General features: G+C 51.6%; 2 protein-coding genes across 2 annotated transcripts in view; both read right to left on the bottom strand.

Annotated features, from left to right (window-relative positions):
- Positions 1-3,344: 3,344 nt before the first annotated feature.
- Positions 3,345-6,347, bottom strand: LOC148702202 (uncharacterized). The gene has a single exon (XM_088706168.1). It carries the CDS (start codon positions 6,345-6,347, stop codon positions 3,345-3,347), a length of 3,003 nt encoding a protein of 1,000 aa, XP_088562294.1.
- Positions 6,348-9,319: 2,972 nt separating this feature from the next.
- LOC149752674 (uncharacterized) overlaps positions 9,320-27,500 on the bottom strand; it is a 56,725-nt gene continuing 38,544 nt past the window's right edge. The window contains exons 2-4 of the mRNA XM_089925978.1: positions 25,313-26,451; positions 24,586-24,694; positions 9,320-9,609 (exon numbers count right to left, since the gene is read on the bottom strand). Coding sequence (XP_089782104.1) covers positions 9,320-9,609; positions 24,586-24,694; positions 25,313-26,451 — 1,538 coding nt within the window. The remainder of the gene's footprint in view (positions 9,610-24,585; positions 24,695-25,312; positions 26,452-27,500) is intronic.

Raw genomic sequence — 27,500 nt, 5'->3', positions numbered from 1 at the left:
GCTGGCAGGGGCCTGGCGCGCGTGGGCGGCCGTGGCAGGCCGCTGTCGGGCGGGCGCGCGCAGGCCGCTGTGATGGGGGCTCACGGTCCAAAGCCCCTCACCAAGCCTCTTTTCCTTGCGCTCCTCGCGTGCGCCTCCAAAGTACTTTGATGGTGGACCGATTGTAGGTAACGCCAGTGGATTAACTCAATGAAAGAGATCAATAATGAAAGCAAACTTGATTTGTATTCCACTAACTTGAAGAACGAAGAACAATAATAAAGAAAGCAAGAGAAATCTAGAAAGAGATTGAAGAGATCTCTTCCTAGCCCAATCTAGTGGAGATTGATGGATCTACCACTAGCCCAAGTCCTAGAACACAAGATCTAAGACCGAATTCGGCACAAACGCCGCCCAAGCCTTACGGCCGACATAACAACATGACTCTAGAAGAACTCTTGATGCCTTTCAATGGCCCTTTACATCTCTTTTTATAGCCTAAGCCCTAGACAAAACATGGCACTTTGTCTTCACATGGTTCCAAGGCTTTTCCAGCGTTGATTGGCATGAGATGGATGGCTAAAGATCACCCAAGAAGGGCCCTCCCACGGCTGAACTTTGGCTTGCTTTTTGGCCATTGGATGGAAAGGGATGGAGGGTGGGATTTGCATGGTTCCGCGGACCGGACGCACGGGACGCGTGTCCCGGTTGACCGGGTCGCGCGTCCCGGCTGGGCGTGTCCCAGTCCGGGCGGGACTGGGACTGGGCGCGCGCCAGGCGGGCGGGCGCGCACGGGCGCGCGCGTGGGCGCTGGCGCACGGGCGGGCGCGGTCGGCTGGGCGCTGGCGCACGGGCGGGCGCAGGCGGGCGGGCGCGGGCGCGCGGGCGAACGCGGGCGCGCGGGCGGGCGCTGGCACGCGGGCTGGCGCGCGGGCGGGCGCGGGCGGTCGGCCTGCTGGACGCGCGGGCGGGCCGGCGCGCGGGCGCGGCTGGGCGCGGGCCTGGGCGCGCGGGCGCGGCTGGGCGCGGGCTTGGGCGCGCAGGGGCCTGGGCGTGCGCGGGCCTGGGCGCGCGGGCACTGTGGGCGCGGGCACTGTAGCAGGCGAGGTTCGTCCTGCGGAACCTCGCCGCACTGTAGCTGTCTGCTGGCGGCCTGGCTGTGCGTGGGCACTGTAGCTGGCGAGGTTCTTGGCCAAGAACCTCGCCGCACTGTAGCAAGCGAGGTTGGCTGCGGCAGGATTTGGCTGCGGCTTGGCTTTGGCGGGGCGGTGCGCGCGGCGGGTTCGGCCAAGGTTGGGCATGCTTGGCCAAGGCTTGGGCATGCATGGGCACATGTTTGGCTTGGCCGAGGTTGGGCGTGCTCGGCCGCATGAAGGGGCTTGGCCAAGGCTTTCCAAGCAAAGTAGTTGGCCTTGGCTTGACCCCCCGTTGGCCTCCTTGTGGTCCGATGGCCCTCTTTGGTTGGCATGGCTACTTTGGCCCTCAATTGGTGTGCGATTGTTGCTCTTCTTGCGGCGTGGCTTGCAGGGGTCCTCAACATTCCTCCTCCCTTGAAGAACATCCTTGCCCTCAAGGATGAAGTTAGGGTACCTCTGAGAGACCTCGTCATAGTCCTCCCACGTAGCATCTTCCTTGGGCAAGCCGCCCCACTGAATCAAGACTTGCCAGATTTTGCGTCGTTCTCGGCCTCGTCTCCATATGCGGTACTTGAGAGCTTCAACTGGTTGTAGAAGCAGTCGACCCTCTTCATTAAATGTGGGTAGGTCCGGTGTAACTAATGTCAGGTCACCAACCTTCTCTTTGAGCAACGACACATGGAAGACTGGATGCAGATGAGATGAGGCGGGTAACTCCAGTCGGTAGGCAACCTCTCCGATGCGTTCTATGATTCTGAACGGTCTGTAAAATTTTTGAGATAGCTTGTGGCTGAACTTGTCTTTTAATGATTTCTGTTGGTAGGGCTTCAGCTTTAGGTAGACAAACTGGCCAGGGTTGAGGACAACTTCTCGGCGACCTTGGTCGTAGTACCTTTTCATTCTTTCTTGTGCCTTCCGAAGCTCTCTTTTTACATTTGCTAGGACTTCGTCTCTTGCCATTAATTCTTGTTCAACTTCCTCACTTCGGGCCGTGCCCCTCTCATATGTAGTCAATAGTGGAGGGGGCCTCCCATACACAAGTTTAAAAGGACTCAATTTAATGGATGAGTGGTAGGAAGTATTATACCAGAATTCAGCCCAGGGTATGAAAGCTTCCCATCGTGATTGTTGCTCATGGCAGAAGCAGCGCAAGTATTGCCCCAAGGTCCTGTTGACTATCTCTGTTTGTCCGTCCGTCTGCGGGTGGTAAGAGGAACTGGCTTTCAGTTTGCTTCCTTGCAAGGTGAACAGCTCCTTCCAGAAAGTACTCATGAAGACTCGATCTCGGTCGGTGACGATGCTCCTTGGTACTCCATGGAGTCGAACAATGGTCTCCACAAATGCATGTGCAACTGACTTGGCTGTGTAAGGATGTTTAAGAGGTATGAAGTGTGCATACTTACTTAGCCGATCAACCACCACTAGGATCACTTCGTAGCCTTTGCTTGCTGGTAGTCCCTCGATGAAGTCCATGGTCAGATCCTCCCATATCATGTTCGGGATGGGAAGTGGTTGCAGCAGTCCGGTGGGTGCCCGTGGATCGTATTTGGTCTTCTGGCATGTCTCGCACTCGGCCACCAAGGTTTTGACGTCGCGCTTCAACCCTTCCCAATAGAAAAAGTGCTTCACACGAAGATAGGTGCGAAGCCAACCTAAATGGCCACCTTCCTTGCTGTTGTGGAAGTGGTCTAAGATGTTTCTTCTCAAGTCGGGGACGTCGGGGACATAGACATTTCCCTTGTAAAAAATCAGACCATCACGTACCTTAAATTCTGCAACACCCGTAGCCGCTGCATCTAGTTTTTCTTGGATTTCTTGTGCTCGGGCGTCAAGCTTTGATGCCTCACGAACTCGGTCCCAAATCCTCCAATCAACGCCGCTGATTGCTGCAAAATTCTGCGGCTCATTCATGTCTTCAGCCACCCACAACATCTGGTCGTTCTCCCTTCGCGACAACGCGTCAGCCACTTTGTTTTCTTTGCCGGGTTGATAGATGATGTCGTACTCAAATCCCAGCAACTTGACAAGAAATTTTTGCTGCTCGGGAGTCACTATCTTCTGTTGAAGTAGATGGCGAAGGGCTTGCTGGTCCGTGATGATGGTGAAGCGTCGGCCGAGAAGGTATGGCCTCCAAACCTTCACCGCATGTACAACCGCCAACAATTCTCTTGCGTAGGTGCTCCAAGCTTTCTTTCTTGGCCCTAATGCTTTGGAAATAAAGGCCAAGGGTCATCGTTCCTGCACCAAAACAGCACCTATACCTTCGCCACTAGCGTCGGTGTAGACCTCGAACGGTTTGGAAAAGTCGGGCAAGGCAAGTACCGGTGTTTGTGTCATAGCTTCCTTGAGGTCTTCAAATGCCTTGCGTGCTTGAATGGTCCACATGAAACCTCCTTTTTTCAGCATGGTGGTCAGTGGCTTTGCAATCAGCCCATAATCCTTTACGAATCGTCGGTAGTAGCCTGTTAGCCCCAAAAATCCTCTTAGGGCCGTGATATCCTTCGGCCATGGCCAATCGAGCATGGCCTGAATTTTTCGCTGATCCACACGAACTCCTTCGGCTGAAATTATGTGGCCCAAGTACTCGAGCTCCGCTTGTGCGAATGCACACTTTGAAGGCTTGATGTGAAAGTGGTGCTCCTCCAAGGTGCGTAGAACAATCTCCAAGTGCTCAAGGTGCTCGTCCATGGATCTGGAATATATCAAGATGTCATCAAAAAATACTAAGACAAACCTTCGCAAGTAGGGTCTGAAAATTTCGTTCATGGCCGCTTGGAATGTTGATGGCACATTGCATAGACCGAATGGCATCACCAAGTACTCGTAGTGGCCGGAATGTGTCCTGAAGGCCGTCTTGTGCACATCCTCCTCTTTCATTCTGATTTGATGGTAGCCAGCTCGTAAGTCCAATTTGGTGAAGAACTTGGCACCATGCAATTCATCGAGCATCTCGTCCACCGTTGGGATCGGAAAACGGTCTTTGATGGTTGCTTCGTTAAGAGCTCGGTAGTCGGTGCAGAACCTCCATGAGCCATCCTTCTTTCTCACCAATAGAACGGGTGAGGAGAAGGGACTCGAGCTATGTCGGATCAGCCCCTGGCTAAGCATTTCATCAACTTGACGCTTAATTTCTCCCTTTTGAAAGTGTGCGTACCTGTATGGTGGAACATTGACCGCAGCAGCTTCATCTTTCATCCGAATCGGATGATCAAAGTCTCGTTGTGGCGGGAGGGAAGTAGGCTTCTGGAGGACACTTTGATGAGCCTCTAACACCCTCCGGATTGGTGGTGGCAGCCCCTCAAGTGCTTGCTGCTGCTGCTGGATTTCTGCATCATCTTGGAGAGGACCATCTTGGTTTGGGCTAGCCATAACAACGGCAAAGCAGCTAGCCCCTCCTTTGCAAAGTTTTTCTATCATGTTGGCCTCGCAAGGCCGTACTTCCTTGCTGCTCAAGGCCGTCCATGTCCTCGTTCGGCCACCGAGTTTAAACTCCATGGTCATTGCATCGAAGTCGGTCACCACCCAGCCTAGACTACGTAACCATGCATTTCCCAAGACAATGTCTAAGCCGACTAATTGAAGTACATGTAGGTCGGCTTTAACTCTCACCCCTTGTACATTCATCTTTACATTATTAACAATTTCAGCACATAGTAATTTTTCACCACTAGCAATTTTGACTTCAAACGGTGAAACCAATGTACCTTTGAGTCCAACCTTTCGTACGATTGCTGAGTTGATGAAATTGTGAGAAGAGCCGCTGTCCACTAACAATGAGACTTCATGCTTGCCGATCCAAGCCATGAGCCTCATTGTGGAGGGTTTTGGTGCGCCGCAAAGTGCATTGAGTGACAATTCGGCATGCTGATTTTCTGCACATGGTTCGGTCTCTTCGGGGTGATCTTCCTCCTCGCTGCTGCTATCTGAATTTTCAGATGCAGCGGGCTCTTCGTCGCTACTTGCATCAAGGACGTAGACTTGGCCGGTCTTACAACGATGCTCCCGGCTCCACTTTTCACCGCACTTGAAACATAGACCCTTTTTTATGTAATCTTGCAGCTCATCACGTGACAATTTCTTTACCTCCCTTTGCTGATTTTTGGAACCTGTTGAAGTTATCTCTTTTGATCTGAAATTTACCTTGGATGGTTGTGGTTTGGTGAGCTTGCTGATGGCACCATCCTTGGTTGAACGTCGTTCCGGGTTGTAGCTTTGGTCTAGGATCTCCGCCATGCGCATCGCCTCTTGTAGCCGCGTTGGTTGTTTGAGTTTGATCTCCTTAGCTAGCCATGGTTTGAGGGCGTCGATGAAGGTACCAAGCAAGGCTTCGTCGGACCATCCGCTGACCATAATTTGTAATTGCCGAAACTCATCGATGTAGGTCTGGACTTTGCCTTCCTGTTTAAGTTTTGCAAGTTGACCATGGTGATTGACAACGGGGGATGGTCCCCATTGTTTCATGAATTCGTCCATAAAGGCCGTCCACCCTAACCTTTTCCCTTCTTTCTCATACAAGGCTCGGATCCACCTCCACCATCGGCTAGCCCTACCCTCTAAGTGGAAACTGGCTAGGGTCACCCGATCAGCCCGTGGGATGTTATAAACGTCGAAGTACTGATCCGCCTTGTCAAGCCACTCATACGGGTCTCCTCCACCAAACTTTGGGAAGTCAATTTTGGGTTTTCTAAGCCCTTCTTCTCTAGGCCGTGGACCCCTATAGTCATCATCTCCAAAGTCATTACCCCGCATGTTTCTTCCTCTCCTTGCCATGGGTTCTCTCCGGCCATAAGGCCTTTGAGCATGGAAGGGGCGATCTTCGGGTTCACTATCGGCCTCATCATGATTGTTATGGCCATTACTAACCCGCTCATCATCAAGCCACCTCTCAAACACTAAGCCTTCGGCTTCAATCCTTCCTCCCATTCGCCCATGGTGCCTAATGCCATGATCGACATGATGTGTACCCTGAACACTAATGGCATCGCTCTCATACCTTGCCCGGCCCTGCCGTGCGGCATGCGACCTAGGCACTTCTTCTTGCACCCTCTTATGTTCCCTCTCTAGCATCCTCCTTTCCAACCTCTCCATGTTGGCATTGTTTTCCCTCCTTATTTCAGCCATATTTGCAGCCATGGTATTGGACAAAGTTTCCAATGCCCGGTTAAGATTGGCCGAACTAACTTCAAGGGCTTCTAACCTCCTATCTTGGTTATCATAATGGGGGGACTCCATCTCCTTTTAACCCTCTGTTTTAGGACTCTAAAACCTTGAGACAACAGCCCCTCAAACTCCCAAAAATCCGAACTCAAGAATCCCTAAAACTTGCTGCACAAAAATTTCTGGGTTGCAGAAAATTTCTGCAGCAGTCTACTGACTTCAGCCGCCAATATCTCCCTCAAAACAGAAGCAAAACAACACGTGAGGATGCCTATTACAGTGAATAATAAGCTCTAAAACTCCCCACAAAAAATCAAAATTAAAGCTTCAGAAAACCCTATTCTTAACACCCCAAACAAACACCTTGTTGCAGAATTTTTCTGCAACACAGAAACTTCTCAAACCAGTCCCCAATCCTCCTGCGGTTGTCACCCAATGGATGAACCAACCCTTCTGACGTGTACACCACTCAATCAGCCTCCGACAGGGTTTTACAATAATAAAAACAGAAATTAAACATCCCGCAATCGAATACAAATTCAAGCCCAATATAGGATGCAGAATTTTTATGAACTTCCTCAAAAACTATGATCTGAATTTTAACTTTAGATCTAACAGAATATGCAACGTAAATTCAGATCTGGAAGATTGGTATTCAAGCGTTACCTCCTTGAAAGGATCTCTCAATGAAAGCACCAATTTGATGGGGGCTCACGGTCCAAAGCCCCTCACCAAGCCTCTTTTCCTTGCGCTCCTCGCGTGCGCCTCCAAAGTACTTTGATGGTGGACCGATTGTAGGTAACGCCGGTGGATTAACTCAATGAAAGAGATCAATAATGAAAGCAAACTTGATTTGTTTTCCACTAACTTGAAGAACGAAGAACAATAATAAAGAAAGCAAAAGAAATCTAGAAAGAGATTGAAGAGATCTCTTCCTAGCCCAATCTAGTGGAGATTGATGGATCTACCACTAGCCCAAGTCCTAGAACACAAGATCTAAGACCGAATTCGGCACAAATGCCGCCCAAGCCTTACGGCCGACATAACAACATGACTCTAGAAGAACTCTTGATGCCTTTCAATGGCCCTTTACATCTCTTTTTATAGCCTAAGCCCTAGACAAAACATGGCACTTTGTCTTCACATGGTTCCAAGGCTTTTCCACCGTTGATTGGCATGAGATGGATGGCTAAAGATCACCCAAGAAGGGCCCTCCCACGGCTGAACTTTGGCTTGCTTTTTGGCCATTGGATGGAAAGGGATGGAGGGTGGGATTTGCATGGTTCCGCGGACCGGACGCACGGGACGCGTGTCCCGGTTGACCGGGTCGCGCGTCCCGGCTGGGCGTGTCCCAGTCCGGGCGGGACTGGGACTGGGCGCGCGCCAGGCGGGCGGGCGCGCACGGGCGCGCGCGTGGGCGGGTGCGGTCGGCTGGGCGCTGGCGCACGAGCGGGCGCAGGCGGGCGGGCGCGGGCGCGCGGGCGGGCGCGGGCGGGCGCAGGCGGGCGGGCGCGCGGGCGGGCGCGGGCGCGCGGGCGGGCGCGGGCGGTCGGCCTGCTGGGCGCGCGGGCGGACCGGCGCGCGGGCGCAGCTGGGCGCGGGCCTGGGCGCGCAGGCGCGGCTGGGCGCGGGCCTGGGCGCGCAGGGGCCTGGGCGTGCGCGGGCCTGGGCGTGCGGGCACTGTGGGCGCGGGCACTGTAGCAGGCGAGGTTCGTCCTGCCGAACCTCGCCGCACTGTAGCTGTCTGCTGGCGGCCTGGCTGTGCGTGGGCACTGTAGCTGGCGAGGTTCTTGGCCAAGAACCTCGCCGCACTGTAGCAAGCGAGGTTGGCTGCGGCAGGATTTGGCTGCGGCTTGGCTTTGGCGGGGCGGTGCGCGCGGCGGGTTCGGCCAAGGTTGGGCATGCTTGGCCAAGGCTTGGGCATGCATGGGCACATGTTTGGCTTGGCCGAGGTTGGGCGTGCTCGGCCGCATGAAGGGGCTTGGCCAAGGCTTTCCAAGCAAAGTAGTTGGCCTTGGCTTGACCCCCCGTTGGCCTCCTTGTGGTCCGATGGCCCTCTTTGGTTGGCATGGCTACTTTGGCCCTCAGTTGGTGTGCGATTGTTGCTCTTCTTGCGGCGTGGCTTGCGGGGGTCCTCAACACGCTGTCGGGCGCGCGTGGGCGCGCGCAAGCGAGCGCGCGCAGGCCGCTGTCTAGCGGGCGTGCGACATGCGGCGAGGTTCGCTGGGCCGAACCTCGCCAGGAGGGCAGGGGTCTGCAGGCGGGCGGGCGCACGCGGGCGGCAGGCAGGTGGGCGCGTGCGGGCGGCTGGCGGGCGGGCTCGCGCGGGCGGCAGGCGGGCGGGCGCGCGCGGTCGGCAGGCGGGCGGGCTCGCGCGGGCGGCAGGCGGGCAGGCGCAGTCTGCGGCGAGGTTCGCTGGCCCGAACCTCGCCCGGGCGCGCTGGGGGCATGCGGGCGTGCGGCCAGGTGCCCAGGCTGGCGAGGTTCGGCTGGCTGAACCTCACCAGGCCTGTGCCCAGCCAGATTTGGCCGCAGCAAGGCCCGGGGCTGCACGCGGCGGTCTTGGACGGGCGCGGCTTGGGCCGCGCATGGGTGCGCCGTGCCTTGGGCATGCTTGGCCGACTCTCGGCTGACCTTGGACATGCTTGGCCAAGCATTGGGAGCCTTGGCTTGGCCAAGGTTTGGCCAAGTGTGTTGAGGCTTGGCCAAGGCTTGGCCAGGTATGAAAAGGCTTGGTCAAGGCTCGGCCACCCCTCCAAGCGAGGTAGTTGGCCCAGATCTTGAGTTGGGCCGTTGCATGACCAACCTTTGGCATCATCCGGGCGCGGGCTCCTCCATGGTTGTGGGATCCAACGGTGGTGCATGAGGGGGGTCCGCAACATTCCCCCTTCCTTGAAAATTATCCTTGTCCTCAAGGATATAGCATGGATACCACTGGATAACTTTGGCATGGTCTTCTCAAATAGCTTCCCTTGAATGAACACTTGCCATATTTTTCTTCTTTCTTTCACCTTCTTTAAGATCCCCCGATGAGCCTCAAGCAACCTTCAAATTTTTGGAGGTAGCCCCTCCAACTCTGTTTCTTTCCGGTTGCCTTCATCATGTTGTTGGCCGGTCAACTTCAAGAATATTTTTAATGCCGGCTCAACCTTGGGCAAAGGCCAATCTACCATGGCCTCAAACTTGCACCGATCCTTCTTCACTTCTTCTCCCAAAGTGATGAGGGTAAAACACTTCAACTCCGGTTGGGTGAGGGTATGTATTGCGAGCTTGATGGGGAAGTGGCGCATATCCGAAATGGACATCACAACCTCCACATGTTCCTCATTTGTCGTATCTTGAAGGATGGACGATCTTTGCAAGGCATGCAAAGGGGGCTCGGCCTCCTCCTCTTTTGCACTACTTCCGGCCTCATCTTCATGTTCAAGCTCTTCCCTTTCTTCTTCTAAAATTTCAGATTTGGTGGCTTCATCTTTGCTTCCCACTTGTCTCATCTTGGTTTCCTCGGGTTGTCCCTCAAGCTTTTGAGCATGGGAAAGCTCCTTCTTGGGTTGTCTCATGTGATCATGGCTTGCCCCAAGCTTCATACACTTTCGGGCCTCCTCTAACTCTCGTTTTATCATCATCGATTGGCCCTCTCTCCACCTACTTTCTCCATAGCCATGCTCCCCATGGTGGCTAGCATAGCTACTTGCTCCTTGAGTACTCCTATACTCTCCTCTTCTTTCTTCTTCTCTCCACCAACTATCTTTCTTTTCTTCTCTTCTCTTTTCTTCTCCTTTCTTTTCTTCTCTTTTCTTTTCTTCTCGATCCCTCACTTGGCCCCGCCGAGAGGCGTGCGACCAATGTTCATCTCTCCTCACTTCTTTCTCCCTTTTTCTCTCTTCTTTTCTTCTTTCTTCTCTCATCCTCATATACTCATCTTTTCTCTCTCTCTCTTCCCTATCCCTTAGATTCTCTCTAATCTTGGCTAGGGTCACATTCGCCCTCTTCAAACATGCCTCACTCTCCTCCATAATGCTTACCATATTAACCCAAAATAGAATTTGAAATTTTCTTAGGGTTGTAGGCGTTACCTCTTAGGAAGAGATCTTCCTAATGAAACCTCTCAATGAAAGCACCATTGTTGGAGGGCGGCTCTCGGCCCCGAGTCGCCACACCAAGCCTTGCACCTTGGCTCCTTGCGGACGCCTTAGAAACGTAAGAACGCGGGCCGAACGGGTAACGCCGGGTGCTATGCACTCCTTAGGACGGTCACGGATACAAGTCAAGGGAGCGGGCCTACTGGCTGCAGCTTGGCCCGGTCCTTGGCTCGTCGGGAATGATGGACGCACTCCTTCGGATGGCCGTGGGAATCAAGTCAAGGGGCGGGTCTACTGGTTGCAGCTTGGCCCGACCCTTGGCTTGAAGAGAAACAATCACTCACAAGAAGATATGTAGAGGAAAGCTTAAGGATTGATTCTATTCCCAAAATGAAGCTACAAGCAAAATATCTAGAGGAAACTATGATTGGTCTCCCCTAACCCAAGTCCAAGAGCAAGCTCAAGGACCGAATACAATAGGGACAAGTCCCTCCCAAGCCCTTAGGCCGAATACAAGTGGAAACACTCACAAGACAATGGTTCAAAAGTTTGTTCCAAAGATCCCTAAGGATGTCCCTCTATGGCTTATTTATAGCCTTAAAAGTCTTCATATGGATGCCCAAATGGATGGCTAAGGCATGGCTTCATAGGGCCTAGGCATGGCCAAGGCCATGGTTGCTTGTGGCACAAGGCTGCATGCTTGGCATGGTTGCTGCAGCAAGGTCCTTGGCAAGGCTGTGGCATGGGCTGGCAGCATGGCTGGCAGGGCTGTGGCAGGCTGCAGGGCATGGCTGGGTGCTAACATGGCTGTGGCAGGGCTTTGGCATGGTGCTGGCAGGGCTACAGGGCCATGGACATGGCCTGGCAGGGCTGCAGGCCAAGGCAGCAGGCCATGGCATGGCTACAGGGTGGAATGGCCCTTGGCAGGGCCTGGGCAGATGGCAGGCACGGCCTGGCACTGGGCAGGCCAGGGAATGGCCTTGGCTAGGCGGCTGGCAGCAGGGCTGGTCGGCAGCAAGCCTGGCAGGGCACTGGGGCACGGCTGCAGGGCGGCCAGGGGCTGGCAGGGGCGCTGCAGGGTCGCTGGGGCGCGGCAGGGCCGCTGGCAGGGCGCCTGGGCGCGCAGCAGGGCGTCTGGGCGCGCGGCAGGGTGCGGCAGGCGCGACAGGCAGCGCGGCAAGGCGCGCGGCAGGCGGCGCGGCAGGGCGCGGCAGGCGCGGCACGGGCGCCGAGGCGTGGCAGGGTGCGCGGCAGGGCGCGCAGGGCTGTCGGGCGCGCGTGGGCGCGTAGGCGGCGGGCGCAGAGGCGCGGTCTTCGGCGAGGTTCGCAGGCCCGAACCTCGCCCGGTGCGCTGGCAGGGCCTGGCGTGCGTGGGCGGCCATGGCAGGCCGCTGTCGGGCGTGCAGGCGGGCGCGCGCAGGCCGCTGTCGAGCGCGCGTGGGTGCGCGCAGGCCGCTGTCTGGCGGGCGCAAAACATGCGGCGAGGTTCGCTGGGCCGAACCTTGCCAGGAGGGTAGGGGTCTGCGGCGGGCGGGTGCATGCGGGCGGCTGGCGGGCGGGCGCGCGCGGCCTGCAGGCGGGCGGGCGGGCGGGCGCGGCCTGCAGGCGGGCGGGCGCGTGCGGCCTGCAGGCGGGCGGGCTCGCACGGGCGGCAGGCGGGCGGGCGCAGTCTGCGGCGCGGTTCGCTGGCCCGAACCTCGCCCGGGCGCGCTGGGGGCGCGCGCGCGCGTGCGCGCAGGCGGGCGCCTGGGCGCGCGGGCGTGCGGCCAGGTGCCCAGGCTGGCGAGGTTCGGCTGGCTGAACCTCGCCAGGCCTGTGCCCAGCCAGATTTGGCCGCACGCGAGCGGTCTTGGACGGGCGCGGCTTGGACGGGGCTGCACGCGGCGGTCTTGGACGGGCGCGGCTTGGGCCGCGCATGGGTGCGCCGTGCCTTGGGCATGCTTGGCCGACTCTCGGCTGACCTTGGACATGCTTGGCCAAGCATTGGGAGCCTTGGCTTGGCCAAGGTTTGGCCAAGTGTGTTGAGGCTTGGCCAAGGCTTGCCCAAGTATGAAAAGGCTTGGCCAAGGCTCGGCCACCCCTCCAAGCGAGGTAGTTGGCCCGGATCTTGAGTTGGGCCGTTGCATGACCAACCTTTGGCATCATCCGGGCGCGGGCTCCTCCATGGTTGTGGGATCCAACGGTGGTGCATGAGGGGGGTCCGCAACAGTGGCGCGGGCGCGCGCGCGCGGCCGTGGCCTGGGCGCGGGCGCGCGCGGCCGCGGGCGGCTGGGGCGCATGGGCGCGGCTTGGGCCGCGCACGGGCATGCCATGGCTTTGGCACGCTGGGCACCATCTTGGCCGACCTTGGAGGCACTTGGCCAAGCATTGGAGGCCTTGGCTTGGCCTAGGCTTGGCCAAGTGTGAATGGGCTTGGCCTATTGCGAAGAGTCACGGCAAAGGTTCGACCGAAGCTCGCAGCGCCCCGGACGGAGCCGGGCCGCTCCCGCCTTTGCCACGGCGCACGGGCGCTGCCGCCGTCCGGCCGTCGCGGCGGCCGTGCACGGCACTTCGGCTTCCTCCGTCGGCCCTCCCGGGACGCGCGACCCGTGCGACCGGGACGCGCATCCCGTGCGACCGGGACGCATGTCCGGGCTGTTCCCGTTTGCAACGCTCCTCGGTACTTTGGAATGCTTGGGGTGGGCTTTGGGCGGATGCCTCGCTGGGGTGGTAGGGAGGGGGGGCTGCTGCTGCCGCGGCGGGCCTTCCGCTCCACTCCGCACAAGTCCGTCGCCTCACGGAGGGCGTGCCCGGCACCGTTCGTCCTCGAGGATTCGGCCCGTCGGCTCGCTCGGATGGGCCACGCGCAGTGGGCCCACGACGGATCCGGCACGCTCCTTCCGCTGGCGTGGCGCTCGGTCTACGCCTCCGGCCGGCCCTTGCGGCGGCCGTGCGCGGCGCTTCGGATCAGTCGGCCCGTCGTCCCGTCCCTAACAAAGTTTTCGCTGCCGCGTGCGCGCGGAGTTGGATCGGCCTTACTTGGTTCGATCCTCTTCGCCCTCGCATGTTGCGTGGGCTCGGTCCCGTCCCGTTCGGTGAAATCTTTGCCCGCTCTGGTGCGTCCCTGTGGGTTCCTTTGTCGGTTTTGCAGGTTCGGCCGGGCCTTCCGCGCCGGCCCGTCGGCTCGCTCGGACGGGCCCCGCGGAGTTGGCCCACGACGGAGCCGGCACGCTCCTTCCGCTGGTGCGGCGCTCGGCCTACGCCTCCGGCCGGCCCTTGCGGCGGCCGTGCGCGGCGCTTCGGATCGGTCGGTCGGTCGTCCCGTCCCTCACGAAGTTTTCGCGGCCGCGCGCGCACGGAGTTGGATCGACCTTACTTGGTCCGATCCGTCGCCCTCGCATGTTGCGTGGGCTCGGTCCCGTCCCGTTCGGTGAAATCTTTGGCCGCTCTGGTGCGTCCCTGTGGGTTCCTTTGTCGGTTTTGCAGGCTCGGCGTCGGGCCTTCCGCGCCGGCCCGTCGGCTCGCTCGGACGGACCGTGCGCAGGTGGTCCCCGACGGAGCCGGCACGCTCCTTCCGCTGGCGCGGCGCTCGGTCTATGCCTCCGGCCGGCCCTTGCGGCGGCCATGCACGGCGCTTCGGATCGGTCGGCCGGTCGTCCCGTCCCTCACGAAGTTCTCGCGGCCGCGCGCGCGCGGAGCGAGATCGGCCGTACTTGGTCCGATCCGTCGCCCTCGCCTGTTGCGTGGGCTCGGTCCCGTCCCGTTCGGTGAAAGCTTTGCCTGCTCTGGTGCGTCCCCGTGGGTTCGTTTGTCGGTTTTGCGGGCTCGGCGGGGGGCCTTTTGTGCCGGCCCGTCAGGTCGCTCGGTCGGGCCGTGCGCAGGTGGTCCCCGATGGAGCCGGCACGATCCTTCCGCTGGCATGGCTTCGGTCGCCGCCTCCGGCCGGCCCTTGCGGCGGCTATGCGCGGCGCTTCGGATCGGTCGGCCCATCGTCCCGTCCCTCACGAAGTACTCGCGGCCGCGCGCGCGCGGAGAAGGATCGGCCTTACTTGGTCCGATCCGTCGCCCTCGCCTGTTGCATGGGCTCGATCCCGTCCCGTTCGGTGAAAGCTTTGCCCGCTCTGGTGCGCCCCCGTGGGTTCCTTTGTCGGTTTTGCGGGCTCGGTGGCGGGCCTTCCGTGCCGGCCCATCGGCTCGTCGGGCGGGCCGTGCGCAGGTGTTGCCCAAGAAGACAACCCAAGAGGGGGGGTGAATTGGTTTTAAGTAATAATTGCAAATTAAAACTTAATGAGTAACTAATTAAACCTTATTGCAAGTGGATTAATTAGTTTACTATATGCAGTGAATGAAGGGAATGGAAGAGACAATGAAACAATCACAAACACAAGAGATTTTATAGTGGTTCGGAGCTAACCCTTGCTCCTACGTCCACTCCCCAAGCTTCACTTGGGAGTTCACTATAATCCCTCGGATTACAGCCGGTTGTTTTACAAGCTCACAACCCAACTTGTTGTTTTACGAGATCACAACGAACTCGGTCGGTTTTCACAGGCTCACCGACTAGAACCACCCGATTGTTTTTCCGGGATCACAATCGAACCCTTACACGTTGGTTTTACCCTCGGCTCACCAACCAACCTTAACACCCTTGATTCAATCCCCTGATTGAATCAAGTAAGAAAAGCAGATTGAAAAGAGTACAAGGATAGCTTCTTGAAAAGCAAATATAAACAATATGAATAGAGAAGAGTTAGAAGCCCTCAAACAGATTTTTGGATGTGAAGAAAGGGGCTTCTCGAACTCTACAACTCCTCTTGAGTGTGCTGAAGATTTGCTGTCAGAAGGGGAGCCTCGAATGCGAGGAGGACGTTTGGAGGATGGACTACAATGCACTTCTTCCTTCTTTCTCTTGTATTTACTCTTGAGAGGCTTTGGTAGGTGAAAATCCCTTTTTGCTTTTAATGGAGTCTCCCTCTTAATATCTATTACTGTTCACTCTGGCTATTTAAGCAATCCCCATCGAAAACTAGCCGTTAGACACACTTTTAGAGCCGTTCTGCACAATCTGCAACTCTTGACACAGTGTCCGTTGGGATCGGAGTCGACTCGCTCGATCTGGAGTCGACTCGGCTGTTGCTGGAGTCGACTCATGCTTTACTGGAGACGACTCGCCCACGGTTCAAAATTTGAAATAATGTGCTGTCCCGTTCTGGAGTCGACTCGTCAATATCTGGAGATGACTCTGCCTTCTGGAGACGACTCGTTTTCAGGAATCCAAAGGTCTTTCTTTCGGGTTTACTTCCTCGAGTTGACTCAGATTCTCTTGGAGTCGACTCGGTTCTCAGAGCCTGAATACTGGTCTTCTGTCTTTGGAGTTGAACTGCCTCGGAGTCGACTCGGACTTTGCTGGAGTCGACTCGGCTCTCAGACACCGAAGTTGGCTCTCTGACTTTTAGTCTTGCATTCCTCTGAGAGTCGACTCTTGCCTTTTTTGGAGTCGACTCGCCAACCGTTGGAGTCGACTCGAGTTCTTCTGGAGTCGACTCGGCTCTCAGTGTCCAAAAACAACTTCTCTGTCTTTCTGTCTGTTACTCCTTGGAGTCGACTCGGAACTATCGGGGGTCGACTCGGCAAGCATCGGAGTCGACTCGAATTCTTCAGGAGTCGACTCGGTGACAGGATCTGAGATTCATCTTTCTGTCCTGCTGTCTGTTCTCAGTTGGAGTCGACTCGCAGTGTGCCGAAGTCGACTCGAGCCTATGCCAGAACGTCTGAAACACTTGGAGTCGACTCGAAATCCTCCGGAGTCGACTCGAGTTTTAGCCTTTGACTTAAGCTGATTTCCACATGCACTCAAAAGAGGATTCTTACAAATTTTGCCTGATATGCTGGATTGAATTCATTAGTATAACATAAAATATACTCAATGGCTTTGTGCTCATCAAAATCAAATAGGGTTATAATCAATCACTCCACAATCTCTCCCTTTTTGATGATGACAAAATATTGAATATTTTTGAAGTGAATTGCTCAATTATTCAGTAAAAATTTTGAAATGAATTCAAATGTCTGGTTATTTTAATCTATCCAGAATTGAAAGGCATGGATCAGTAAATCCTGAAATTAAAGCTCCCCCTTTCATTTGGAACTATATAAGCCTTCATATCATGCAATCAATTGTTTGGCTTATATGTAGTTAATGATTTCGCTTTCTTAAGATTTCAGATTCTCCCCCTCAACATATGAATTCAATTTTGTTTAAATTTTTGAATTTTCTTTTAATGTCTTGAAATTTTTTTTGCTTTAATTCTTACTTTCGAATCCACTTAGAACAAATTACGTTTTGCTTTAAGGGTTTTCTTTTTTTACATTTCAAATCATCACATTTTCTCCCCCTTTTTGTCATCATAGCAAAAAGAAACGCAGAACACAGAAAAGTATTGCACAGTTTTGTAAGAAAGTGTCTACTCATTGTATTGATGCTAATTTGAGTACAATTGTAGAGAAAAATACAAGTATAGAGCAAATACATCATAAGATAGAAAACAAAGCTACTCTAGGGTTTCTTTGTAGTGGAGGATGTGGCTCCTGATCTAAGTCTATTCATTTGCATGACTAAGCTTATCCCCTCAGATACGTTCCCTAGCTGTGCGATGATCTCCGGGGTGAGTCTAGACTGTGTCGAGGAAACTTCGTTCACTTTTTCCTGGATGGTGTCAAGCTTGAAGATCAACGCATTAGCTAGCCGCTCTGCACCCTGACTCTGGTTGCCTAACTCATGTCTGATACTGTCTCGCATCTTCCTTGTGTCGTCCTTGACGTCACTTATGTTCTAGTATTGAGCTTGAACTAGGCTTTGAATATTGAATATTTCCTCCTTTAGGTTTGCAACCATCTCTGTCACGGCTGCTAAGGAGGGAACTATATCGGTGGAGGGAGCAGTCTAAGGACCTCGTAGCTCCCTCAGCAGATCATCCCTCAGCTCCCTCACTATCTCCTGCCTCAACTCTCGGAGCTGCTCAGAAGATATCCGAAACTCCAGGGGCTGCTGCTGAGAAGGTGGGGCAGTGGAGGTGGAGGGCTTAGTATAGGTAGGAGCAGAGGTGGAAGGAAAAGTGGGAGGAGCTATGTCATGGTCCTGATCTTGATCGGGACTAGGTGAGTGATGAGTGGTAGGGTCAGATGGTGTAGATGTGGATAATTTCCTAACCCAGACTCCCCCTACCTTATGGAATCCCATCCGATGAAAGGTCCCCTCACCCATGCGATCTGTAAAACGCAGTGAGCGAGAGGGTTCCCCCTCAGGGATAGGAACCTCTAACTGTCTAAATATCAGAGTGTATAACATACCGTAAGGGAGACTCAGCCTAGGTTTGTCTAGGGGTTCACAAAGGTATTTGTAGATGAGTTTTGGAAAGTTGATGGGATTGTCTTGGAGGAGGTAGAACATCAAGGCCAGGTCTCTCTCGGAAATGAAGTCAAACCTACCAGTCTTTGGGAAGAGAGTCCTAGAGATAACACTAAGAAGAAGCCGCATTTCAGCCGAAAGCTGATTTGCGAACACCTCCTCTATGGGGGACAGAGGTGGACTCCCTAAGATGGCCGTAAGGGCCTCTGTCCTATCGGATGGGTGTGTGGGAACAATCCCCTCACTCGAGAGATGGAGGACTCGAGCAATGAGGTCCTCCGAGATGAAAATAGGGACACCCATAACAGTTCCCTGGATACCCCCGCTAACCCGTGCGACAGTACCATAGAATTCTCTAACCCAGGATAGGTAGGGAGGTCAAGTGTGCAGAAAAACTCTAAACCCTGGGCCCTAAGGTGATGCCCTATGTTGAACCCTTCCCGGGAGAGGAAGTCAAAGTTGACTTGCCTCCCGGTAGAGACAACCTTCTCGGCGCATGAGCGCGAGGGAACCGGCCTAGGCGGGGAAGGAACCGGAGGTGGTGGCCTCGCCGGTTCGTTCCGAGCCTTGGACCGTCGCTCGGCCCCACTCGCGGAGAAGGGTCTCTTTCGGCTCGGGACAATGACCTTCCTAGGCATTTTTGACCTAAAAACGGGGGAGGACACGGAAAATAGGGAGAAACCTCGACGGAGATGACCTAAAATGGGTCGGAGACGAGGTCGGAGACGGCTCTAGGGTTTTTGAGCAGTGGCGGCTGAAAATAGAAGTAAAAAAAAAAACATTCCGCTTAGGGTTAAAAGTCGGATTTCCGAGCTCGAGTCGACTCCGGTAAGTCGCGAGTCGACTCGACCTCGAGTCGACTCCCAAATATGCGCGAGTCGATTCCCCCATGAGCTGACTCTAAAATGTATCCGAGTCGACTCAAACTCTGGCACACAACCAAAAATCTTGTTATTTTCGTGCCAAAAGAGAGAGTTATGGACTTATCTAGGATTTAAAAACTGATTTGATGATCATAGATAAGAAATCCTATGTCCAACATAAACTAATCCTCAAAATCAATGAACTAAAGGAGAGTATCACTAGAATGGATCAATCACTCCTAACCCTCTTCTAAGTATGCAAAATCGATCTTCACTCAAAGGTTTTGTGAAGATATCAGCAAGTTGATCATCAGTACAAACAAATTGAAGTGTCACATCACCATTCAGTACATGATCTCTTATGAAGTGATGTCTTATCTCAATGTGTTTAGTTCTTGAATGCTGAATTGAATTTTTAGTTAGATTAATGGCACTTGTATTATCACAGTTAATGGAAATTTTATCTTGTTTAATGCCATAATCTTCAAGTTGTTGTTTAATCCACAAGATTTGAGCACAACAACTCCCGGCAGCAACATATTCGGCTTCAGCTGTAGATAGTGCAACCGAGTTTTGTTTCTTGCTAAACCAAGAGATTAAGTTTTCTCCTAAGAATTGACATGACCTGCTGGTGCTTTTTCTATCAAGTTTGCAACCAGCGAAGTCTGAATCAGTGTACCCTATTAAGTTTATGCTCGAATCTTTAGAGTACCATAAACCTATGATTTTTGTTCCTATTAGGTATTTAAAGATTCTCTTAACAGCAATTAAGTGTGATTCCTTAGGATTAGATTGATATCTAGCACACAAGCATACACTAAACATGATATCAGGTCTACTTGCAGTAAGATATAATAAAGATCCTATCATACCTCTATACATCTTTTGATCTACTGATTTATCTGATTCATCTTTGTCTAGTTTGCATGATGAACTCATAGGTGTGCTGATTGACTTGTTTCCTTCCATATCAAACTTCTTAAGCATCTCCTTGATGTATTTTGCTTGACAGATGAAGATGCCTTCTTTAGATTGTTTGATTTGGAGCCCAAGAAAATAGTTCAGCTCTCCCATCATGCTCATTTCAAATTCACTCTGCATTAGGTCAGCAAATTCTTCGCAGAGGCGATTGTTAGTAGCACCGAAAATAATATCATCTACATAAATCTGAACTACTAACATATCTTTGTTTTTCTTCTTTAAAAACAGTGTTGTATCAACGTTCCCTCTAGAGAATTCATGGTCTAACAGAAATTTGCTAAGTCTTTCATACCATGCTCTAGGAGCTTGTTTCAAACCATAAAGTGCTTTGTTTAGTTTATAAACATGATTGGGGTATTGATGACTTTCAAAATCAAGAGGTTGTTCTACATACACCTCCTCATTAATATACCCATTTAAAAAGGTACTTTTTACATCCATTTGAAATAATTTGAGATCTTTAGAGCATGCAAATGCTAGTAACAATCTAATTGCTTCAAGTCTAGCTACAGGAGCAAAAGTTTCATCAAAGTCTATACCTTCCTCTTGATTATAGCCCTTTGCTACTAGTCTAGCCTTGTTCCTAATCACGATTCCATTTTCATCAAGTTTATTTTTATATATCCATTTAGTTCCTATTATTGAGTATTCAGTGGGTCGTTCAACTAGGTTCCATACCTTGTTTCTAGTGAATTGGTTTAGCTCTTCTTGCATTGCATTTATTCAATTTGCATCATTTTCAGCTTCTTCTATGTTTTTAGGTTCAAAGTGTGAGACAAATGCTAGATGATTATTTAAGTTCCTAAGAGATGCTCTAGTTCTAACAGGTTGAGAGGGATCATCTAAAATTAATTTCTTAGGATGACCATGAGCATACCTCCAAGCCTTAGTCAGCCCATGATCAACAATTACCTCTTGACTTGTTGATGCTTCTCCAATTAGCTTTGGTTCATCTTCTTGTAATATCATCTCATCAATCTTTTCTTCAAAAATTTCTGCATCATCATCAAGAGCTACTTTCTTGCTAGAAGAGATATCATTAGTATCATCAAAAACAACATGTATAGACTCTTCAATAACAAAGGTTCTTTTGTTAAAGACTCTATAAGCTTTACTTGATGTAGAATATCCCAAAAAGATACCTTCATCAGATTTAGAATCAAATTTACCTAAGTTATCCTTGCCATTATTATGAATGAAACACCTACATCCAAAAATATGAAAATAGTTTACTTTGGGCTTTCTATTTTTCCAAAGTTCATAAGGTGTTTTCTTTATAATGGGTCTCAATAAAACTCTATTTAGTAAATGACATGATGTATTAATGGCTTCCCTCCAAAAGTACTTAGGGAGGTTACTTTCACACAACATGGTTCTAGCCATTTCCTCTAGAGTTCTATTCTTTCTTTCTACAACTCCATTTTGTTGTGGTGTCCTAGGTGCAGAGAAATTATGAGTTATCCCCTTTTTACTACAAAATTCGTCAAATAGATGATTTTCAAATTTCGTTCCATGATCACTCCTAATAGCTATAACTGAAGCATTTCTTGAATTAGTAACTTCCTTATGAAATTTCTTAAATACTAAAAATGCTTCATCTTTATGAGCTAAGAACATGACCCATGTGTATCTAAAAAAATCATCTACAATGACAAGGCCATACTTGTTTCCACCAAGACTTGTGGTTCTAGTTGGTCCAAATAGATCCATGTGTAGTAGTTCAAGGGGTCTAGTAGTAGTGACACAGTTTATGGATTTAAAAGAACTTCTAGATTATTTGCCATATTGACATGCTTCACAAATTTTATTTTTCTCAAATTTTAGTTTTGGCAAACCTATTACAGAATCTCTTTTAACTAGTTTTGATATTGTATCCATACTTGCATGACCTAACTTACGGTGCCATAACCAACTTGCATTATTAACCTTAGTATCACTAGCTACTAAGCAAGGGTTATTTTTGGCAAGATCTTCAAGATCTACTACGTACATATTTCCACGTCTTATTCCTTTGAATACTAAGCTATTGTCAATTGAGTTGGTTATGATGCATAGGGTTGGCTTAAACAAAATATCAAAACCCCTATCACATAATTGACTTATGCTAAGTAAGTTATGCTTAAGACCATCTACAAATCGTACATTATCAACAAAGGTTGAGGAGGTGATTTGTACTTTACCTATACCAACGATGTGACCTTGGTTATTGTCTCCAAATGTCACAGCACCTCCCTTTTTAGGCTCTAGGGTGAAGAATTGCTCCTTGTCACCCGTCATGTGTCTTGAGCAGCCACTATCCAAGTACCAACAGTTTTTGTCGACTTTGGCTGCAAGACACTCCTACACAAGGAAATCATACAATTTTAGGTACCCAAGTTTTCTTGGGTCCTTCAAGGTTAGTAAAGTTGGTTCCTTTTCGAACCCAAACCTTTTTAATTTTTGTTTTAGCTCCTACTTTCCTATGGTCACATACATTAGCTTTATGTCCTACTTTTCCACAGCAAAAATAGGTTATATTCTTAATTTTACTTTTCCCTGCTTTCACAAAAAAGTTACTAAGGAGCTTTTGCTTATTCTTAGGTTTATACCCTAAACCAGCTCTATTAAACACATCTCGTTGATTATTAAGTATCATTTCCAATTTTTCAGAACTATATGTAAACTATTCAACAAAAGGTTTGTATTTGTCAAGTTCTTTTGTTAGCTTTTGTTTTTCTGTTTTTAGTGTGTTTAAGTCTTTTGTGAGATTATCTCTTATAGTTTGTTTATCGTTTTTAAGTTCTGAAATTTCCTTGATTAGTTTTTCGTTATCTTTAATTAAGGTATTAGTTTTTTGAATTAACATTTGGTTGCTTGTTTTAAGTTCTAAATTTTCTTTAATGATAAAATCCTTATCCTTAATTAATTTATCGTATTTATGGAAGTGAGATTGATTGGTTAGTTTTAGCTCTTTATTCTTAAGATTTATTGTCTTATATTCATCCATTAATTCATTAAACGCATCATACAATTCATCAAAGGTAAAATCTAAATGCGTTTCAGATGTTACCTCATTTTCATTCGCCATGAAGCAGAGGTTGGCCTTTTCCTCTTGTTCCTCATCCGATGATGATGATGATGAATCAGAGTCCGACAAAGTGGAGACGAGGACTTTTTTTTTCTTATATTTGCTGCCCTTCTTAAGCAAGGGACAGTCAACTCTGAAATGTCCCGTCTTCTTGCATTCATAGCATCCGATTGCTTCATTTTCCCTTTTCTTACCTTTATCCTTGTTGTAGGAACTTGAGGGACCTCTCCTCTGATGAAAAGACTTCTTCCGGTTGATGAATTTTTTGAACTTTCGCACGAGAAGGCCTCATCATCATCTCCCTCATTATCTTCTTCTTCGCTGCTGCTACTGCAAGATAAATTCTTGTTAGAAGAAATGGATTTGAGGGCTATTACTTTTTTCTTATGAGAGGATTCTTCTTCGCTGTGTTGTTTCATTGTGAGCTCGTGCGTCATCAGGGATCCCGAAGTTACGGATCCGTTTTGCCGACTTCCCTTGCCTACATTCTTCCAGCCACGCTCTGGATACATTAGCATGGGATAACATCACAGGATTTCGGTCCTATTGTGTTGGCCTTCGGGATTGGAGTAATGATTAAGAGGGACAGCTGGGGGCATTCGTATTTCATAGTCAGAGGTGAAATTCTTGGATTTATGAAAGACGAACCACTGCGAAAGCATTTGCCAAGGATGTTTTCATTAATCAAGAACGAAAGTTGGGGGCTCGAAGACGATCAGATATCGTCCTTAGATAAAAGGTCGACATGGGCTCTGCCCGGCGCTCCGATGATTCATGATAACTCGACGGACCGCACGGCCCATGTGCCGGCGGCGCATCTGATGCGATCCGATAGAATTTGATCCGTATCCCAAGATTCTTGACTCTTCTTGATTTCTAGAAGGATGGTTCCGATCTGATTGCGGACACTATTTCTGAAGATCCGTCCGTCAGATCGATCTCAATTTTGGATATGTCGTAGATCTCCGCGTTAGCTTTCCAGCGGTAGTCGTGGGTCTAGAGAGGACGTCGGGATCTCAAGATATCAGCCTTCGACTGATAACTATGCAGGGAAGGACGGGTTGATAATCCGACGGGATGGAGTTGTTTGTAGAGGCTGGTAGGGATCAAGGAGGAGAGGAAGAAGAGGGAGAAGGTGGCTGGCCTCTCGGGACAGAGGTGGTGCAGCCGGACGAAGGAGGGGGCGGCGGCCTTGGACGGCGGCCTAGGGAGAGGGGGAAGGCGTCGCAAGAAGAGAGGAGAGAAGGAAAGAGAGCTTGGGCAAAAACCTTTCAATTAATTTTTGCATGCTGAAATAGGTGCTCACCACATCTATTTATAGGTGGCTACCTGACCCCTTAACTTGATTTGATCTAATTGAATTCAAGAAACAACTAAACCCAAAGCGACTCTAATAAAGGCCAAGTCGGCTAACCCGAGCAAGGCTATGCTGAAATGAAATTAACATCAAGGACTCAAAAGCAAAAATAACCAAATGATTAAGTCCGAGGCGGTCTAGTGGATCCAACCGCATCACTCCACCACGCTTCCCTTAACCTTGTCCTCAAGGTCGGAAGTCAGGAAAATGATCAAGTATCTCAGTCTCAAACTCCCATGTGGCCTGGTCTGCTGCTCTCCCCAGCCACTCCACTAGTATCTGGGTTTCCAGTCGTCCACCTCGTATACTGGATCTCTGTGCTTTCGATCATGCAGCTGCTTCATCCTATTCTGCGCAGTCGTTATGTGGAACTTTAACCGCCGTAAGGTAGCATCGCAGTCTAAGAGCTCAAAATCTGCCTCTATCCGGTCCGCATGTGACAGTGGATCATAAACTCTCGTCCATACACCGCCTCAAAGGGTGTCATCCCTATGGCTGAGTGGAAAGCGGTATTGTATGAATACTCGGCCCAAGGTAAATAAGAAAGCCACTCTCGGGGCCGATCACCAATCATACAGTGCAAGTACTGCTCGATGCAGCGGTTTACCACCTCCGTCTGCCCATCAGTCTGAGGGTGGTAAGCCGAGCTCATGGCAAGCTTCGTCCCTTGCTGTTTGAAGTAAACCTGCCAGAATGCGCTAACAAAAATGCGGTCACGATCAGAAACAATAGTCCGAGGCATACCATGTAATCGAGCAATGTCCCGTATGTAGATCTCTGCCACCCGTCGAGCAGAAAATGGATGTGCGAGCGCCGAAAAGTGGGCATACTTGCTGAGGCGGTCCACAACGACCATGATCACTGAGTACCCTCGAACTAATGGCAGCCCCTCAATGAAGTCCATCAACACATCCTCCCAAACCTGATCAGGAATCGGTAAAGGCTGAAGTAGACCCGCAGGTCGCAGTGAATCCGCCTTCGCCCTTTGGCACACATCGCATTACTGTACATAAGCTCTGACCGCTGCCTTCATGCCTACCCACGTACAGCTTTGGCTCAGCCTCTTGTAAGTCCTGAAAAATCCCTCGTGTCCAGCAAAAGGAGTATCATGGAAGTGCTGGATCAATACCTGCCGCATGGCTGAATCGGTGGGCACGCAGATCAACCCATGGTCCAGAATCAACCCATCTCGGTCCTCCATCTCGGGATGACTGCTCGGGTCTGCTGCCAACTCCCTCTGGATCTGTACTAGGTCCGGATCCCGGCATGTGGCGGTCCTCAAGTCTGAAATAAAAGGAAAAACCGGCGTAGTCAAAGCCGCCAACTCGCCGAACTCGGGATGGCGCGATAGTGCATCCGCCACTCGATTTTCTGCGCCCTTTTTGTACACCATCTCATAGTCGTAGCCGAGAAGCTTCGACACCCACCTCTGCTGGGCTGGAGTATGTATGCGCTGCTCAAGAAAAAATGGAAGGCTCTGTTGATCAGTCCGAACGATGAATCGGCGGCCGATAAGGTACGGCCTCCACTTTGTGATTGCATGGATGACCGCCATCATCTCCCTCTCATATGTGGACAGCGAGCGGGTCCTAGGGGACAACGCCTTGCTCATGAAAGCAATTGGCCGTCCCTCCTGCATCAAAACAGCACCAATGCCGGCACCGGAAGCATCACACTCGACTACAAACGGTTTGGCGAAATCGGGTAGCGCCAAAACCGGGGCCGTCGTCATGGCTTCCTTGAGCTTCTCGAATGCTTCCGTCGCTGCCTCGGTCCATCTAAACTCGCCCTTTCGCAGCAGCAGGGTCAGTGGCGCGGCGATCTTTCCATATCCCTCCACAAACCGGCGGTAATAACCGGTTAGGCCCAAAAATCCTCGCAGCTCCTTTTGGTTCTTGGGTAGCGGCCACTCGGTCATGCAATGTATCTTTGCTTGGTCTGGCTCCACACCTGCAGCAGAGATGACATGGCCTAGGTACTCGACCTTCGGCTCGGCCCATAGGCACTTGGATCGCTTTACCTTCAATTGATTTCTGCGCAGAATTTTCAGCACTTCCTCTAAGTGCTCTAGGTGCTCCTGCCATGAACGATTGTAAACCAGTATGTCATCGAAGAATACAAGGACATACCGTCGTAGTAATGGTCTGAATATGTCATTCATGAGCCTCTGGAACATCGCTGGTGCATTGGTGAGGCCGAACAGCATCACCCGGAACTCATAATGGCCATCGTGTGTCCGAAACGCCGTCTTGTGCACATCTTCGGGCCTGACACGGATCTGGTGGTATCTGGCACGGAGATCAAGTTTGCTGAAGTATTCCACACCAGCAAGCTCATCCAACAGCTCCTCGATGACTGGAATCGGATACCGGTCCTTAACGGTGATCGCGTTAAGTGCCCGGTAGTCGACGCAGAATCGCCACGTCCCGTCCTTCTTATGTACTAGCAGCACCGGCGATGAATATGAGCTTCTACTGGGCTGAATGATGCCGCTCTCCAACATCTCTCGTACCATCTTTGAGATCTCCTCCTTCTGAACGTGCGGGTAGCGGTAAGGCCTCACATTCGCCGGTTCTGCTCCCGGTACAATCTCTATGTGATGATCGTGCTCCCTCTCGGGTGGAAGACCATGAGGCTCCTCAAATAAATCTGCGAACCCCTGTAAGAGAGCAGCCAAATCAGTAGGTATACCTGCCTCCGTCGTGGTCTCCGTCGACAGAGGTAAGAGCTGCATCAAGTAGCTGTGCGCGCCGGGTCCGGGCAAGCCGACTAGGGGCTGAAGTGCAGCCCTTGGGCTAGGCCGAATGCCATCCAATCTAACTCGCCGTCTGCTCCGTCTGAAAGTCACCCACATCTCGGCGAAGTCGAATGTAACCGGGCCAAGACTCTGCAGCCACTGCGTACCAAGGACCAAATCAACTCCTCGTAATGCCAACGGATAGAGATCGAGCTTGAATTGGCTGCCCTGGATCGTCAAAGTGATGCCTCGGCATATGCCCTCCGCCCTCAACGTGGCTCCGTCACCCAATGCCACGTCGAAGCCCAATGTCGGCTCTGCTATGAGACCGATCTGTTTGACGAGCCTCTCATCCAAAAAATTGTGGGTGCTGCCCGTATCTATGAGGATACGCACCACACGTCTTTTGATCATGCCGTCCACGCGTAGCGTTTTCGGTGTCGCCGATCCGGAGTAGGCATGCAATGAAATCTGAGGTGGTACGTCCTCTTTCTTGGCCTCTAAATCTTGGGGCTCGTCCTCAGCAACCTCATCACCATCTTCAGCCACAGCCTCGTCCTCCAATCCGTTGATCAACATCACCGCTCCGACGGGCCGCGCACACCGGTGTCCCGGTGTAAATTTCTCGTCGCAGCGAAAACATAGGCCTTTTGCTCGACGTTCCTCCACTTGTGCTGGTGTCAAGGTCCTCCCGGGTGGACGCTCAACCCTCTTGACGTCACCTGACAAACGAAGAGGGGTCCTCGGCCCTGTG

Source organism: Phoenix dactylifera, chromosome 10 (genome assembly GCF_051530095.1).
Source record: "Phoenix dactylifera cultivar Ajwa chromosome 10, Ajwa_hap1_PhDact_Kaust_v1.1, whole genome shotgun sequence".
Classification (NCBI taxonomy): Eukaryota; Viridiplantae; Streptophyta; class Magnoliopsida; order Arecales; family Arecaceae; genus Phoenix; species Phoenix dactylifera.
The sequence above is the reverse complement of the archived record's forward strand: the minus strand, read 5'-3'. Positions and strand labels throughout refer to the sequence as shown.